Source organism: Littorina saxatilis, linkage group LG7, assembly GCF_037325665.1.
Source record: "Littorina saxatilis isolate snail1 linkage group LG7, US_GU_Lsax_2.0, whole genome shotgun sequence".
NCBI classification, from domain to species: Eukaryota; Metazoa; Mollusca; class Gastropoda; order Littorinimorpha; family Littorinidae; genus Littorina; species Littorina saxatilis.
In genome coordinates, this window is record NC_090251.1 from 37,485,418 (window position 1) to 37,501,906 (window position 16,489).

Below are 16,489 nucleotides of genomic sequence, written 5' to 3' on the forward strand. Positions count from 1 at the left end.
ATATGCCCAGGGTAAAAAACACACAAAAAACAATAAGCTTAAAGAAAGTAACCGACCAAATATTTGGAACCTTGTCATTGGACACAAATATTTTTGTTAAGTCGGCCTTATGTAAACACCTGCTTATGCAGAACAGTAATGCATCCCCTGAAACAGAATTGACGACCCAACTCTAAGTCAATAAGTTTACACACCATATGGCGATGCACATATATACACACAGATAAATATTGAGGGATGTATGCATAACAGTACACACCTTTCGGCATGCTGGACACAATCCATTTTCGTCTGTCCGGATCCTGTGCCAGCAAAACCTGCAGATCTACAAATACGGGAAGAGATTTTAGCACGAAAATCAATTTTCACAATAACATACATAAAACAAGAAGAGCAAACGCTCGATCGAGTCACTTTCGCAGTTCTGAATATTATATGAGGCATCAGATGGACAGGAAGAAATTGCTATTCACAACACAATGAGTCACGTTCACATAAAATTTGAGCCCGGTCACTTTTATAGTTTCCGAGAAAAGCCCAACGTTAAGTTGTGTGTTGCCGAACAGAAAAGGCTAGTTATCTCCCTTGTTTTTCTGATAACGTTCGTAAAAGGCTACAGATGTAAATACTTTGATGTAAAGAATAATCCTACAAAGTTTCAATCACATCCGATGAACTTTGTCAAAGATATAAAATGTCTAATTTTTCCTTTGACGCTGACCTGTGACCTTGAAAAAGGTCAAAGGTCAACGAAACCATCGTTAAAGTGTAGAGGTCATTGGAGGTCACGACTAAACAAAATATGAGCCCGATCGCTTTGATAGTTTCCGAGAAAAGTCCAACGTTAAGGTGGTGTCTACGGACGGCCGGCCGGATGGCCGGCCGGCCGGACAGACTAACACTGACCGATTACATAGAGTCACTTTTTCTCAAGTGACTCAAAAACCACCATTTAAAACAAAACAAACCCAAAGAAATCAGCTCGTATTCTATCACATTTTTTATTTGTATTAATTTTCTTTTTATTAAGTAAGCAAATGACAGGCCTGAGCAATCGAACAATGCTTACAGGGACCAGTATGGAGCCAAACTCCCATTATTTATTTCTTCCACTTTTGAAACAACGTTCAGAAAATGCTTTTCATTGGGATTCTCAATTTCTAAAACAATTGTTTCCTTCAGAGTTTATTTGATTTCATATGATGCTCTTTGGACAATTGCACTTTATGTAGGTGCTGAAAACTAAAAACATATGTTCAGCCACAGACATGTTCCATACCTGGTATCCACAGGTGCAGGGGTAGAAATTAATGTCATCAATTTCCAGCGGTTCCATACACAGTGGGCACTGGAAAAAACACAAAACAGCAAAATGAACAGGAATCGAACAATCACTGGCCATTGCAGTCACAGTTGTTACATCCAAACACAATTAACAAAGAAAAAGAAGAAGCAAAAGGAGAGTCACTTGTTGATATAAATTGGATCGACTCTTTCGCAACCTCTGAAAATGACATCATCCAAAAGTGTTCACGCCTAATGTATACAGCAGGCATCATGGAGGCATTTATCAAGGAACCACAAAAACAGCCAGATGCAATCTGTGGTGGAAAACAATAATCAGGCTCCATCCCATGTTCTCAACTGATTTAATTTTCACAATTGTAATTAAGCTTGAGTTGCAGCAACTCCATGCTGTCTCTTTTGGTCTTTACCTTGACTGTCTTCCAGGATGTGGTCTAAACCATATGGTGATTGTCAAGGGAAAATAACAGTTATGACTTGTCTATGCCACATTGTCACAGCTGCATTAGCAAGGCTGCAGAAAGTTTCAACAGGTGTATGCTGCTGCTCTAGTTCATATAATCTAACATGAATATTGAATAACAAATTAAAAATCTCATGTCTTCTGCAGTCAGGGGGAAAAGATTGACTCATAATCATATTCCTACAAAAAAACTTACCGAATAAGCTGAAATAGCTTAACCGATGGCTAAAAAATATAGCCTTAAAAAAACTAAAAAACTAAATAGGGAACATACATAATAAACTTATCCCATGAACCATGCACACCAGTTAAATGACATTTGTGAAAAAGAAAAAATCCTCCATCGAACACCCCTCCAAATGGCCAAACACTGTAATTGATACAGCAGTACCTGCGATAAATTACAAGGACTCCCTTGGGACCAGCCCAAAGCGTCCCTTCAGCAGTACATGGCAGGTGGCCTGTCATGACAAGTATATTTTGTCAAGATGATATTAATAGACAAAGGGATAACAGAAGGTGTTTTTCATTGGGAGGTGGCCTACCAGTACCACTGTACTTCTTCTTGATCACACTTCTTATATTGTCATGTGAGCCCAGACAGCCCCAACTGTGAATTGACATTGTCATTAGAACATCACATTTTCGTCTTACCTCGGCAGGGTCATCTCCAACAGACATGTTGAAATTATCTTCACGTGTTCTCAGATTGACAAGAGCAATGACCAGTCACCAGATTCCTGAAACAAAACACTTTTTCTAATAATTCTGATTTTGACAATGGAATTAAGTATTAACAACATTATATCTGAACAAATCAAAGGTGACAAAGTGATCTACATCAGCCTTTCCAACCTGCACCTGCAAGGCAAGAAAACCTTGCTGGCTTGCATGAGCACATTTGTTAACTTCGTTTCAACTCCTTTTCATTTTGAAAACACTGAATATGTTTACTTTACTACCAAACACTTTCTGAGAAAAGAAAATTTAAAAAAAATTCATGTAACCAGACAAATACACATTTAATTAAACAGGTTTGTTATTGTATCAATTGGTGGTACTTAAGGGAAAATGACAAGTGTCATGGCTGTCAGCAGGACCTCATCACACCTGCTCAGCACATTATGTACACACTAGTGTTTCAAGTACTTAACTCTGAGACAAGATCAGATATCTAGTTAAATTTGGAACAGAAAATGCCATTATTATATATATATATATACTGATTGACCATAAAAGCAGTCAGCAACTTTGTAACCAAACTGCCAGTTTGCACACAGCTTGACTGTCCTTTCAAAAGATTAACCTGTCACTCAATCAATTCCTTGCCAAAACAACAAGTGACTTCAAAACTCATGTCCAAATAACTGAAGTCTGACACCTGGCCTAATAAAAACTTGATTATTTTAATGACATACCAACAATTTGGGAAGAATCCATAAAAAACACACACGTGAAAGACCTTCAAGTCAATCCTGAAGACTTCTAGTTGTATACAGAGAGTATCACTATCATTATCAGTGCTATTGCCAATAGTATTACTATCACTGTATCAGTATGCCTGTTCAGTGTCCCATCTTTCTGAAATATGTTCTGACTGCATGTGCAAAGATCATGCACAGCATTTAATGAACGCAAAAATGCTTGACTCTTTTTAAACCAACAGATTAACACATGGGTGGGAGCCCAAAATTGTTCCAAGACTGAACTTTTTTTAAGGCCGGGGTCCAGGGGCCGCCAAGGCCCCGGCGGGGTCCAGGGGCAGCGCCCTGGTGGGGGGTCCAGGGGGGCGAAGGCCCCCGGCCGAAAACGAATTTTATGAATTTAAAAGGGTTTCTCTGGCCTCTCCTGAGTTTAATTCTGATAAATAAGAACCTTGTTGGAGATACAAAAAGTAACAAAAACTAAAAATTTTAGGGACCTGGCAAGCATTAGAAACAACAAAAAGTGCACTATCAGTCCATTTGGCATAACACAGTATGAGATGACTATCAATGAGGGCGCAAAAAAAACAAAAAACAAAAAAAATTGTCAAAATTTCTCTGAGACGGAAATCCGTCTGAGACGGAGGAACTCCCACCCATGTTAACATTATCAAATCTGCTTCTCTCAAGATTAACATGTGATTGAGAGAGGAAACAAAAGCAATCAGTCATGAGTCAACACTCCTGCCCCAACAAGACACCACTTGTGACGTTGTGTGTCTGTAACAACATTCATTTGTAAACAAAGAACTGGTGTATCTGTTGTTGTATCAAACAAAATCCATGGAAGATAACAGGTGAATAAGAAGCAACATTTGCGTCAAAAAGTGCAAGCTGCTGGTGATAAAAAACATCACCCAACCCCTCCCACCTTGCAAACACGTCGATAATGCATCGTCAGGAAACAAGAGGGTCTGTCTTTAACGGCGTCAAATACCGCAATCACTACCACTCGTGAAGTTCTGTGATGAACTGTTTCAAAATATACAAATGTTTAATTTGTTAAAAACAAATGTTACCCTTGGCACCTGTCCAGAATGAAAAATATCTCCAAGTTATTTGACCCCGTATTTACTGTTATGTCGGACTGGCACACCAAGGGCGACGATTTAGTGACTCATTACCTTTCAAACACAACCAACCTTGGCCTATTCACAGTTAGGATCCAGCACGACAGTTAACAAATAAAACTAAAACAAAATGGCTGATATTAACGGCTGTTTCCCTTACTCTGAGGAAATTTTCGCCGATACTTGTTCCTGATACGAACTCTGCGATGACACAGAACCTTTGCGCATGCCAACTCCGTAGCACCCGGATGTATGAGATAATCTCGGTCTCTCTCGCGCGACGTTGGTTTCAAAGCGAAAGTTTAAGAGCTTTGATGACACATTGTTGCGTACTTATCATGTCGTTTAAAAGAGAAGGCAACGACAAAAACTTGCTTGATAACCTCAGAGTAAGTATATCGCAGTAAGTAATATCTGTTTACTTATTAAAATATAAAATATGCAATCAGGACCACTAATTTGTATACTTCAGCCAATGTCGCACACAAAATATTTACTGATTTCAAAGACTTACACTGCTGATTTAGAATAACTATCACTATGTCACACTGACTTCTGACTTTTTTTTCTCCAGAGACGCCGCATTAAGGAGCTATTTGCTGAAGACATCCCAGAAGATGAAGCGAAACTCTTGTGCAATGGACGGTAGAGTGATTATGACATTAGAATAAACGATTATTCCTGAAAGTGAAACGCTGGAGCCCTCACTGCCTCAGTCTCAGGGTCAGAGACATAAAATGTATGTCCCTGCTCTCACGTACCCTCTCTTCCAAAGCCTAACAAAATGTTCATGCTCTTCTAGGCCAATTTCATGGCTTATTGGCATATAATTTGTGCAGATCGAAGGGGTCAATTCGACCCAAAATGGGTGCATTTTCTGTATGTTGAGTTTCTGTAGGCGTTTTTCCTGCATACAGGGAATGCGCCCGGGGGTAATTCCTGGTGAAAAAAGAGATCTTGTACCCTATATACAAGACTGCCATAAACTGCTGATCGAGTGGTCATATTGATATAGAGTAATGAATCGTCACACGTACCATGTCAATAATTAACAACAAAGCGGCGCACCAGGATTTGCTGCATGTCGTTATTAGGGTTCATTCATTGCAACTAAACTCAAAATATCAGTTTGCACATTATTTTTTAGGTGTCACGAGTGGGTTCTTACCTGTAGACCGTTTTTGCCCCGCCATTTGGAAGTGATTGTCTATGACAGCGACATATATTTTTCCTCAGGAATTACTGCTGGACTATTTCTGGACGTTGCTTAATACAGCTGTGGCAAGTTTCTTATTCATGAAGTCAATAAGACTGATAGTATTTCCTTAATAAAACAAGCAAGGAACAATTGTGGTTACTTGAGAAATGAAGCATACAGCATTTGAACCTGAGAAAACATAGTGTACATGTTGACATCCTGAGAGCCAAAAATCCAATTACCGTACTTTTCGGACTATAAGGCGATACTTTTTTTTTCTCACTTAAAATCGTGGGGTCGCCTTATACATGACGTCGCCTTATTCTCGGATAAAATAGGTTTCACGAGCACTGTGAACTTGAAATCAGATCTCTGGATTTTCTGGGAGTGAGAGTGACAACGACAACGAGTGACGATTGAGGTACCGCTGATCTTCTTCCCTGACTTTCTGTTTGAAACTTTCGTGCCGATTTTGAGCGGTCGCCCTGTATGATCATTTATGTTGTTTTTTGTTTTTTTTCCTACGTACAATGTTTTTCCTAATTTTTTTTCTTTCTTTTTTTTCTTTTATGCCGTCGCCTTATGCACGACACCATCGCCTTATCCATGACATCGCCTTATTCTAGGATTTTTTCAGTTTTATTTTTAAAAGTAGGGGGTGCGCCCTATACACGGCAGCACCTTATAGTCCGAAAAGTACGGTACACACAAGTCATTAAATGACATTTTTAAAATTTTCTTTTACTTTTAGCTAAGGTCTAAAACTATTATTTCTGTTTACTGCTTTCATTACTAACTAGGGAGACCTTAATGTTTTCACAGGAAATTTACCTTTTAGGCACAGGAGCTTGTATCCAACCACCGGTCAATAATTATTTACTCCTGCATGCTTATTATTTACTGCTGCATGCTTACCCTTACTACTACTATTCATTAGTAGTAAATAGTAGTAGTAAGGAGACTGTATGGAATAAGGAGTAAATATATGGAATAAGGAGTAAATAATGATCGACCGGCGATTGGATACAAGCTCCTGTGCTTTTTGGGACGCAAGTTGATGATACACTTAAGAGGCTGGTAAAAGGGAGGACGAAGGGAGGATGACGGGATGGGTAAGAGTGATGATGATAAAAGTTTGTTAAAAAATTTCACATCTTTTCTACACACTGTCACTGCAGGATTTTGTTGGTTTGGGTTAGGACCCAGTGTCTCCAAAAAGCGTTAGGGGTATGGGAATATATACAGCACGTAAGTCTTGTTATATTTACAGTTTTAAATAGCTGTGACACACCAAACACATCCATTCTTACAGATATATATATATACATTCCCTGACACACACAAGCCTGCTTTCATCTGGTAAATGCCAGCATTTTTACTTCATTTGCAGATTTGCCTGCCTGGTGTGCAATCACAATCCCATATTTGACACAGTCAACATGCTCATGGTCCATCGTCAAGGCAAAAAGCATGCTGCGGGTATGATAATTTATCTGTTAAAAATGGTAAACATATTATATTGTCATACAATATTCCGAATGAATCATAAAGGCTGCCTTTCGCAGTTACAGTGGCAGGTCTTGAAATGTGGCTATTTTGTATGACGTTGTCTTTGAAGTTATTGTTATAAGCACATGCAAGTTTATGATTGATTACAATGTGAAAAAAGATGTTAGTATGTATGTATGCTTGTCTGCATCAGTTTGAATTTTTAGTGGACAATCTGCTCTGGGTTGAGTCTACTTCAGAAAGTTGCGAGTAACATGTATTTCTTCTACTGCCTATTCACAACAGCCTCTTTCACCTCTAGTAATTTGAGAAGTCACCGTACAGTTTTGCGACTTTCATGAGTAATTGCCATCCTGAAGAAGTCAGGGATAGGCTTACAAAAATGTGATGATCAAGAATGTACCCAAACTAGTTTCTGTTGTGTTTTTGTTTTGTTTACCTGAGTAATCTTCTAAATCAGTGAGTCCTACTGTTTGCTTTTCTTGTTTTCTGAATGGGATAATTATTCTTATGAAAAAAACAGGCTCACATGGCTGTTTTAAGTGTGCCCGTCACTAACTGCAGCTCAGAATGGTTCCTGTGATGTGTTACAGGTGAAGCAGAATTTCTGCGGAAGAAGAAGGAGCTGCGGGCATTGGTTCTCAAGAGAAAACATGAGCAGTACGTGAAGGATGGAACCACCAACATTAAACAGGTGCTGGCAGAAGTCATGGTGTAGTTCTTTTTAACAAGGATTGACAAGTAATTTTCTGGACTTTACCAAATCTTTGAAGGAAAAAAACAAATCTCGGTGACCTGCCTCCAATAATGAGGGCACAGCTAACTGTATTTTGTGTATTATTATTATTATTTCAGTGATGCATGTTACTCACAACTTTCTGAAGTAGACTCAAGCCAGAGCAGATTGTCCACTAAAAATTCAAACTGATGCAGACACAAAAAGGCTCCTCCATGGCTGGTACCGGTGCCAGTTGTGTCCCCTTACTTAGTAGGTAGGAGAAGGATAGCTTCCCTTTTGCAGTCTGCATATCAAGATTCTTTCCTTTTTACATTTAGTCAAGTTTTGACTAAATGTTTTAACATAGAGGGGGAATCGAAACGAGGGTCGTGGTGTATGTGTGTGTGTGCGTGCGTGCGTGTAGAGCAATTCAGACCAAACTACTGGACCGATCTTTATGAAATTTGACATGAGAGTTCCTGGGAATGATATCCCTGGACATTTTTGACTCACATGCGAAGCAAAAGTGAGTCTATGTACTCACCCGAGTCGTCCGTCCGGACGTCTGTCCGGACGTCCGTCCGTCCGTCCGGAAAACTTTAACGTTGGATATTTCTTGGACACTATTCAGTCTATCAGTACCAAATTTGGCAAGATGGTGTATGATGACAAGGCCCCAAAAAACATACATAGCATCTTGACCTTGCTTCAAGGTCAAGGTCGCAGGGGCCATAAATGTTGCCTAAAAAACAGCTATTTTTCCCATTTTTCCCATTTTCTCTGAAGTTTTTGAGATTCAATACCTCACCTATATATGATATATAGGGCAAAGTAAGCCCCATCTTTTGATACCAGTTTGGTTTACCTTGCTTCAAGGTCAAGGTCACAGGAGCTCTTCAAAGTTGGATTGTATACATATTTTGAAGTGACCTTGACCCTGAACTATGGAAGATAACTGTTTCAAACTTAAAAATTATGTGGTGCACATGTTATGCTTTCATCATGAGACACATTTGGTCACATATGATCAAGGTCAAGGTCACTTTGACCCTTATGAAATGTGACCAAAATAAGGTAGTGAACCACTAAAAGTGACCATATCTCATGGTAGAAAGAGCCAATAAGCACCATTGTACTTCCTATGTCTTGAATTAACAGCTTTGTGTTGCATGACCTTGGATGACCTTGACCTTGGGTCAAGGTCACATGTATTTTGGTAGGAAAAATGTGTAAAGCATGTGAGTCGTATGGGCTTTGCCCTTCTTGTTTTCTTTTTTTCAATACATGTCGTTTATGACGTCATATCCGGCTTTTTGTAAAAGTTGAGGCGGCACTGTCACGCTCTCATTTTTCAACCAAATTGGTTGAAATTTTGGTCAAGTAGTCTTCGACGAAGCCCGGACTTCGGTATTGCATTTCAGCGTGGTGGCTTAAAAATTAATTGATGACTTTGGTCATTAAAAATCTGAAAATTGTAAAAAAAAAAATATTTTTTATAAAACGATCCAAATTTACGTTTATCTTATTCTCCATCATTTGCTGATTCCAAAAACATATAAATATGTTATATTTGGATTAAAAACAAGCTCTGAAAATTAAAAATATAAAAATTATTATCAAAATTAAATTTTTCAAATCAATTTAAAAACACTTTCATCTTATTCCTTGTCGGTTCCTGATTCCAAAAACATATAGATATGATATGTTTGGATTAAAAACACGCTCAGAAAGTTAAAACGAAGAGAGGTACAGAAAAGCGTGCTATCCTTCTCAGCGCAACTACTAAACCGCTCTTCTTGTCAATTTCACTGCCTTTGCCATGAGCATGAGCGGTGGACTGACGATGCTACGAGTACATACGGTCTTGCTGAAAAATTGCATTGCGTTCAGTTTCATTCTGTGAGTTCGACAGCTACTTGACTAAATGTTGTATTTTCGCCTTTACGCGACTTGTTTTTTTTAAACTTCTCACTTTTTGGCTCACGTAAGTGTAGCCCATGCGATGCTAACTTTTTTCTGTCTGTGCGTGCGTGCGTGCGTGTGTGTGTGTGTGTGATAGAAACTTTAACATTTCCGAGTCTATGGATAAAGCTCGCATAAGAAGATTACGTCTCGGTCAAAAGTGTTTGACGTGTGTGATAGAAACTTTAACATTTGAAGACGTCACATTATGACGTAAGAGGGTTAGACGTCACGCGAAGGAATTACTGAAAGTCTCGGTCATTGTTATTGTGAGCGGGCCGAGACTAGTTGGCAGATCCAGTGTCTCGCTTTCTTGCACAGTTTCACCTATGCTTACTGTGTGTGTGTGTGTGTGTGTGTGTATGTGTGACGGAGTGATTGAGTTTGTGTTACTGTTTGTCGATTTCTTACGTGAGCCTTGAAGGCTTCGCCTCTTGTTGTTTTTGGAGGGTCATAAAATCAGGAGGGAAAAAAATAGGGTTGGTCAAGTAACCAGAAACTTTCGTTGTTTTATTAGCTTTTTTTAGGGGTACACTTTATTCTTAAAACAAAATTGGTAACCATTCAAACCTAGGGGCTTAAATGTCTTGGTTGACAGATTTTGTCAGTGTAGTGTTATCATTGCATGCTTAGCGGCACGGTTGGCCAAGTGGTAAGGCGTCCGCCCCGTGATCGGGAAGTCGTGGGTTCGAACCCCGGCCGGGTCATACCTAAGACTTTAAAATTGGCAATCTAGTGGCTGCTCCGCCTGGCGTCTGGCATTATGGGGTTAGTGCTAGGACTGGTTGGTCTGGTGTCAGAATAATGTGACTGGGTGAGCCATGAAGCCTGTGCTGCAACTTCTGTCTTGTGTGTGGCGCACGTTATATGTCAAAGCAGCACCGCCCTGATATGGCCCTTCGTGGTCGGCTGGGCGTTAAGCAAACAAACAAAACAAATCATTGCATGCTTCGAATTGTTCCTACTGCTTGCCATTATGGAATGAGTGATTTTGTGAGCACTGAAATCAACTCTTTTAACAAAATAACCTTTCTGAAATTGGCTAGGCAGGAGGAAAACAAATCTGCAGTCAAAAAATCAATGACAGTGACTCAGTAACATGAAGTATGCCGTAAAGAATCCATAACAAAAAGAAGAAACAACATCGGAGTAAACAAACAAACAAGTCGCGTAAGGCGAAAATACAACATTTAGTCAAGTAGCTGTCGAACTCACAGAATGAAACTGAACGCAATGCCATTTTTCAGCAAGACCGTATACTCGTAGCATCGTCAGTCCACCGCTCATGGCAAAGGCAGTGAAATTGACAAGAAGAGCGGGGTAGTAGTTGCGCTAAGAAGGATAGCACGCTTTTCTGTACCTCTCTTTGTTTTAACTTTCTGAGCGTGTTTTTAATCCAAACATATCATATCTATATGTTTTTGGAATCAGGAACCGACAAGGAATAAGATGAAAGTGTTTTTAAATTGATTTCGACAATTTAATTTTGATAATAATTTTTATATATTTAATTTTCAGAGCTTGTTTTTAATCCAAATATAACATATTTATATGTTTTTGGAATCAGAAAATGATGGAGAATAAGATGAATGTAAATTTGAATCGTTTTATAAATTTTTATTTTTTTTTACAATTTTCCGATTTTTAATGACCAAAGTCATTAATCAATTTTTAAGCCACCAAGCTGAAATGCAATACCAAAGTCCGGGCTTCGTCGAAGATTACTTGACCAAAATTTCAACCAATTTGGTTGAAAAATGAGAGCGTGACAGTGCCGCCTCAACTTTCACGAAAAGCCGGATATGACGTCATCAAAGACATTTATCAAAAAAATGAAAAAAACGTTCGGGGATATCAATCCCAGGAACTCTCATGTAAAATTTCATAAAGATCGGTCCAGTAGTTTGGTCTGAATCGCTCTACACACACACACAGACAGACAGACAGACACACACACACACACACACACACACACACACACACACACACACACATACACCACGACCCTCGTCTCGATTCCCCCCTCTACGTTAAAATATTTAGTCAAAACTTGACTAAATATAAAAAGCAATGTATTCACCAAAAGTACAGGTCAGAGCAGAACATTTAGTTGAATGTATGTGTGAAGACCGAGAAAGCTTTATTCACAGATGAAGTGAAAATGTGTCCAGACATACGTTATTCTTTTTCACAAGATCAATTGATACTGTGTTATTGTATTTATTTAGGTCTATTTTCTGGCACCATCAACTTTAACGGATAGTATCGCTACAGCACAGCCATATTACCAATTAAGCTTTATTAATTTATGTACTGAACATTTTTCAATCTTTACTTTATATTTTTTTTCACAAGATTATTTGATCGTGTTTTGTGTTTTGTTGATTTTTTGCGTTTGCGTTTAAGGCAGCATCAACTTCAACGGGCAGCATCACTACGGCACAACCCTATGATCCCCGTGTGAAGAAACAGAAACTGAAGCCACATGAAAGAAGACCTCGTCTTGATATGCTACCTTCCAATCCTGTTCCTTCTTGTGAATCTCAGCATCAGGGATCTTCTGGGGGTGCTTATTCTTGGGTAAGTGGCAGATTTAGTAGAGAAACACAGTGGAACCCCCCTTTCAAGCCCTTTTTTTTTTTTTTTTGGTCAACTTTTCTTTATCTTCTTCTTCTTCTTCTTCTGCGTTCGTGGGCTGAAACTCCCACGTACACTCGTGTGTTGTTTTTTTTGCACGAGTGGAATTTTACGTGTATGACCGTTTTTTACCCCGCCATTTAGGCAGCCATACGCTGTTTTCGGAGGAAGCATGCTGGGTATTTTCGTGTTTCTATAACCCACCGAACTCTGACATGGATTACAGGATCTTTTTCGTGCGCACTTGGTCTTGTGCTTGCGTGTACACACGGGGGTGTTCGGACACCGAGGAGAGTCTGCACACAAAGTTGACTCTGAGAAATAAATCTTTCGCCGAACGTGGGGACGAACTCATGCTGACAGCGGCCAACTGGATACAAATCCAGCACGCTACCGACTGAGCTACATCCCCGCCCAACTTTTCTTTATGATTATAATTGTCTTCGTAAATTATGTTTCACGTTTAATCCGATGTTATTGTAGGTTGGAATTAAACACTGCCCCTTTCAAGACCTTGCTGAGAAAAGCAGGTCTTAAAAAGGACGGAGTCTTAAAATGGAGGTAAGTTGACAGAGGTTCTGAACAGAACATCTGAAAAATGAAGGTCTTTAAAAGGGGGAAGTCTTATATTGGGGGGAGGGGGGGGGTCCACTGTATACATAGTAGTATGCAATGTGAGGCTCCTCTGACAAGAAAACCCCACCCACAAAAGAACACCTTCTGTTGTGCATGTTTCAGATTGGGTCGTTAGGTGACGGTCCCATCAAACACAGCCAGCAGCTCAAGAACATTTTCCATCCTCCTCAGCGGCCTCAGCTTCCATTTCAACCCTACGTCAGTCATCGCCATGGCAGCATGACCGCCAGCTCAGCTTACGACTTGCCTACATCTCAACCTGTTGTGTCAAGTGAAACCTGCTTCCAGGCTGTTTCTGTTAATTCTGAGCAGCGTGACACAGTTACACCATTTAATCAGACATGTGTGATCTCAGTGTCTTCTGGACCTCAACTACCAGTCAGTCATTCTTTGCCAGGCCATTCAGATCAAGCAGGTTCACAGGAAAAGCAGGTTTCGGTTTCCGGATCTAAGAGGAAGAACTCTGTATCTTGTATATCTGGAGGAGTTGCTTCCCTTGCTCGGGAGATCTCAAGTGTTGAAGGATCGTCTTCTAGTCTAAAACACAAAAAACTTGGTGGGACTAAAAGGTCCGGGACAAAGCTTAGGACTGCAGACAAAGACAAGAGTGTAGGTACAAGTTCTGACAACACACTGGCACAGAAATATCACCAGCTGGGAGGGTAAGTAAACTTATTCCCTGTTGTGTGACTGTCCATGCAGATGAACTGAGAGTGCCCACACACAGACACACACACACACACACACACACACACACACACACACACACAACAGACTCACCATCACCACCAATGCTGGCTTTACACTTTTTGTAAAGTAAGTTACACATGGTTGATTAAAAAGAATTCTGTTCAAGGTGTTTGGTTCGGTCGCTGATGTCTTTGCTCAGCCATACAACAATAATTATTGATGATGATACTCTGAAGTGATTTTCTGTAGAGATGACTTTTTCTAATGAAAAATGTATCTGTGTTTCCAGGTCGGGATGGAAGAGGGACTGGGATGGAAAATGGATACGCGATGAAGAAGCAGAGTTTGATTCAGATGAGGAACCACCTGATTTATCTTGAATATTTTCTGTTTAGTGGAAGTAACACATGACCTGAACTTGAATCTCTTCGTGATAATTGAGGTTTTACAAAACATGAGAAGTTTGTGTGTGTGTGAGTGTGTGTGTGTGTGTGTGTGTGATGCGATATATGACCATGGTTTGAAAGTTGAAGCTGAATAAAAGATCAAGCAATTACAATTTTTGTGTGTCTGTGTCTGGGAGAGAGAGGGGGATGGGGGGGGGGGGGGGTAACTATGTTTGAGAGTGCTGAAGATATTTATAACGGGTACCTGTGATCAATCCAAACACACACATGAACACACACAGGCAGTGCTAGTGCTGCTTATAAGTTATGTGAAGTTGACCCCAGGGTAGAGAAAATATATCTTAAACGATACATTTTTTCCGATGAAACCCATCTTGTAAAGATCTGTGTAGGCTTTTATGTAGGGTTAATGAGGTATGAAACTGACTGACCTAACCAAGACCTCTCGTCTTGACCCTCTCTTCCAAAATAAAATCTCTGCCGTCAAACTGAAACGAAGTTCGAGAAGACGTCATAATGCAAATAATGTCGTCACATAAAAAAAATCAGTCACTTCAACTGAGAAACTGACAAAAACGTTGAGAACAAAGTTTGTCTTGGTGACTAAATCATACCATCAGTAGATAATTACTCCGGAAGGCTGCGCATGTATCAGTGTCGTACGTCATTAGACTGAGCATCCTTCCAGCTGGAGATTTATACAAATCGGTAATATGCCTGCTGTCCATATGGAGTGAGAACTGAATTAATTTGGTGCATGACACCTATGTCAATCTGCACATTATTCAATTTTTGGCATGTGTTTAAGAAGCTGTTAATAATTGTACAGCGTTGACACACCTGTGGTGATTGGCATGGTCGTTTACACAGGGAGGAATGTACATGTAGGCTATGTTTTAGCACACAGAGGCTCGTGCACACACACACACACACACTCTCTCTCTCTCTCTCTCTCTCTCTCTCTCTCTCTCTCTCTCTCTCTCTCTCTCTCTCACACACACACATACACTGACTGACAAAGGCACTTGCCAATGCATGCACATGCACACACTAGCATGCACACACGCACACACAGAGGTAAACCTAACTCTTCAGGCTATTTGTTCAGCACAAAATAACAATAAATTATAGGGAAGTAAGCGTGGCAAACAAGTACAGCATTCGTGTGCCTGTGATTGTTGCTATAATTATACGCCGCGAAGTGCCTGGCGTGTCTTCAGTTCCGCAAACAGTGCATAAGAATTGATATTTTGTTTGCAGCGCGCGTCAACTCTCATAAAAAGCTTGCTGCACACAACCTCAAAACTTGTTGGCAGTAATTTCAGTCAAGGCCTGTACATTGGGACGTTTTCAATTGTGTGCCAGTGAACCGTTGCTGTTTGATATCGCGTCGAGCAAGCCGAGTTTAAGCAAGTTTTTGCATTTCACAATACGTCTCAGGTTGTTTCAGACATACAATGAACGTGTTTCCGCAGTTGGTAGTGTTCGTGGGTGTCGTCTGCTTTTGTCCACCTTCATGTCATGGAGGAAAACCGCCCCACATTATTTTTGTCGTCGCGGATGACTTGGGTAAGCATGTTGATTGTAGAGCGTGAAAGCATTTCAGTGTGGCGTAGGTTATCAACAGAATCGCAGTGATTGTTGCTACAATTTGTATTTGTGCCTCTGTCCGTCTCAGTCTGTCTATCTATTTGTGTGTGTGTGTGTGTGTGTCTCTCTCTCTCTCTCTCTCTCTCTCTCTCCCAGTCTCTCTCCCAGTCTATCTCCCTCTCCATCTCAGCCTAGCTACCCTCGGCAAATGAACACATGATGTCACACAACATACTATGCTATTCGGTTATGTATACACAATCATATGTTATCGTGATCTCGTTTCGCTTTTATTTTCTCATGTTGAAAAGGCTGTAGTCTAAAGGCACTTAGGCCGAACTTCCAAAGCGTCAATGCGTCTCTCTCTACGTGTGTTTTCAAGTTGTAAACAAGGACAGATCGACCGCAAAATGAAAGTAAGATGGGCGTGATAAACATAACTTATTCGCGCAGTGTCAAAAACACGGTAGCTTGACACTGGATCAATGGAAGAGGTGGAGAAAGCGGGTGGCGTCAGCGGGGCAGTGTTGGAATAGGTATAGGCGTAGGTTGTAGCCTACACCGGTGTAACACGAGAAAATTACTCCCACGAGATTTTTACTCCGGAGTAAACATTTCGTATGAAAAAGTTACTCCCTTTACGATCGAGAAAAGCACTCCCCCATTGCACGAGAGAAGTACTCCCCAAGACAAGTGAGTTCCGAGTAAACATTTCGTACAAAAATGTTACTCCCCTGACAAATAAATAACGAATAAATTACTTCACCTCAACACGAGCAATCAGTTTAACAGTTCCCATGCCAGGTGTACGATATTTTTA

The 16,489-nt window shown here is 40.2% G+C and overlaps 3 protein-coding genes across 7 annotated transcripts in view; 2 read left to right on the top strand and 1 right to left on the bottom strand.

Moving 5' to 3' along the window:
• LOC138971355 (CCR4-NOT transcription complex subunit 4-like) overlaps positions 1-4,566 on the bottom strand; it is a 22,115-nt gene extending 17,549 nt beyond the window's left edge. For 3 of the 5 annotated variants that reach the window (XM_070344078.1, XM_070344077.1, XM_070344074.1), the window contains exons 1-4: positions 4,483-4,566; positions 2,423-2,508; positions 1,280-1,348; positions 260-325 (exon numbers count right to left, since the gene is read on the bottom strand). In XM_070344078.1, coding sequence (XP_070200179.1) covers positions 260-325; positions 1,280-1,348; positions 2,423-2,449 — 162 coding nt within the window. In that variant the 5' untranslated portion in view covers positions 2,450-2,508; positions 4,483-4,566. Of the gene's footprint in view, positions 1-259; positions 326-1,279; positions 1,349-2,422; positions 2,509-4,376 lie in introns of all 5 variants that reach the window. The other 2 variants (XM_070344075.1, XM_070344076.1) reach the window with 2 other exon arrangements.
• On the top strand, positions 4,557-14,220 carry LOC138971356 (sodium channel modifier 1-like). The gene is made up of 7 exons (XM_070344079.1): positions 4,557-4,711; positions 4,897-4,967; positions 6,911-6,999; positions 7,623-7,723; positions 12,116-12,289; positions 13,085-13,644; positions 13,962-14,220. The coding sequence occupies exons 1-7, from the start codon at positions 4,571-4,573 to the stop codon at positions 14,050-14,052; spliced, it is 1,227 nt and encodes a 408-aa protein (XP_070200180.1). The 5' UTR covers positions 4,557-4,570; the 3' UTR covers positions 14,053-14,220.
• Positions 14,221-15,320: 1,100 nt separating this feature from the next.
• The window catches only part of LOC138971367 (arylsulfatase B-like), a 17,249-nt gene continuing 16,080 nt past the window's right edge, over positions 15,321-16,489 (top strand). Inside the window, exon 1 of the mRNA XM_070344095.1 lies at positions 15,321-15,648. Within this exon, the coding sequence (XP_070200196.1) occupies positions 15,537-15,648 (112 nt within the window). The 5' untranslated portion in view covers positions 15,321-15,536. The remainder of the gene's footprint in view (positions 15,649-16,489) is intronic.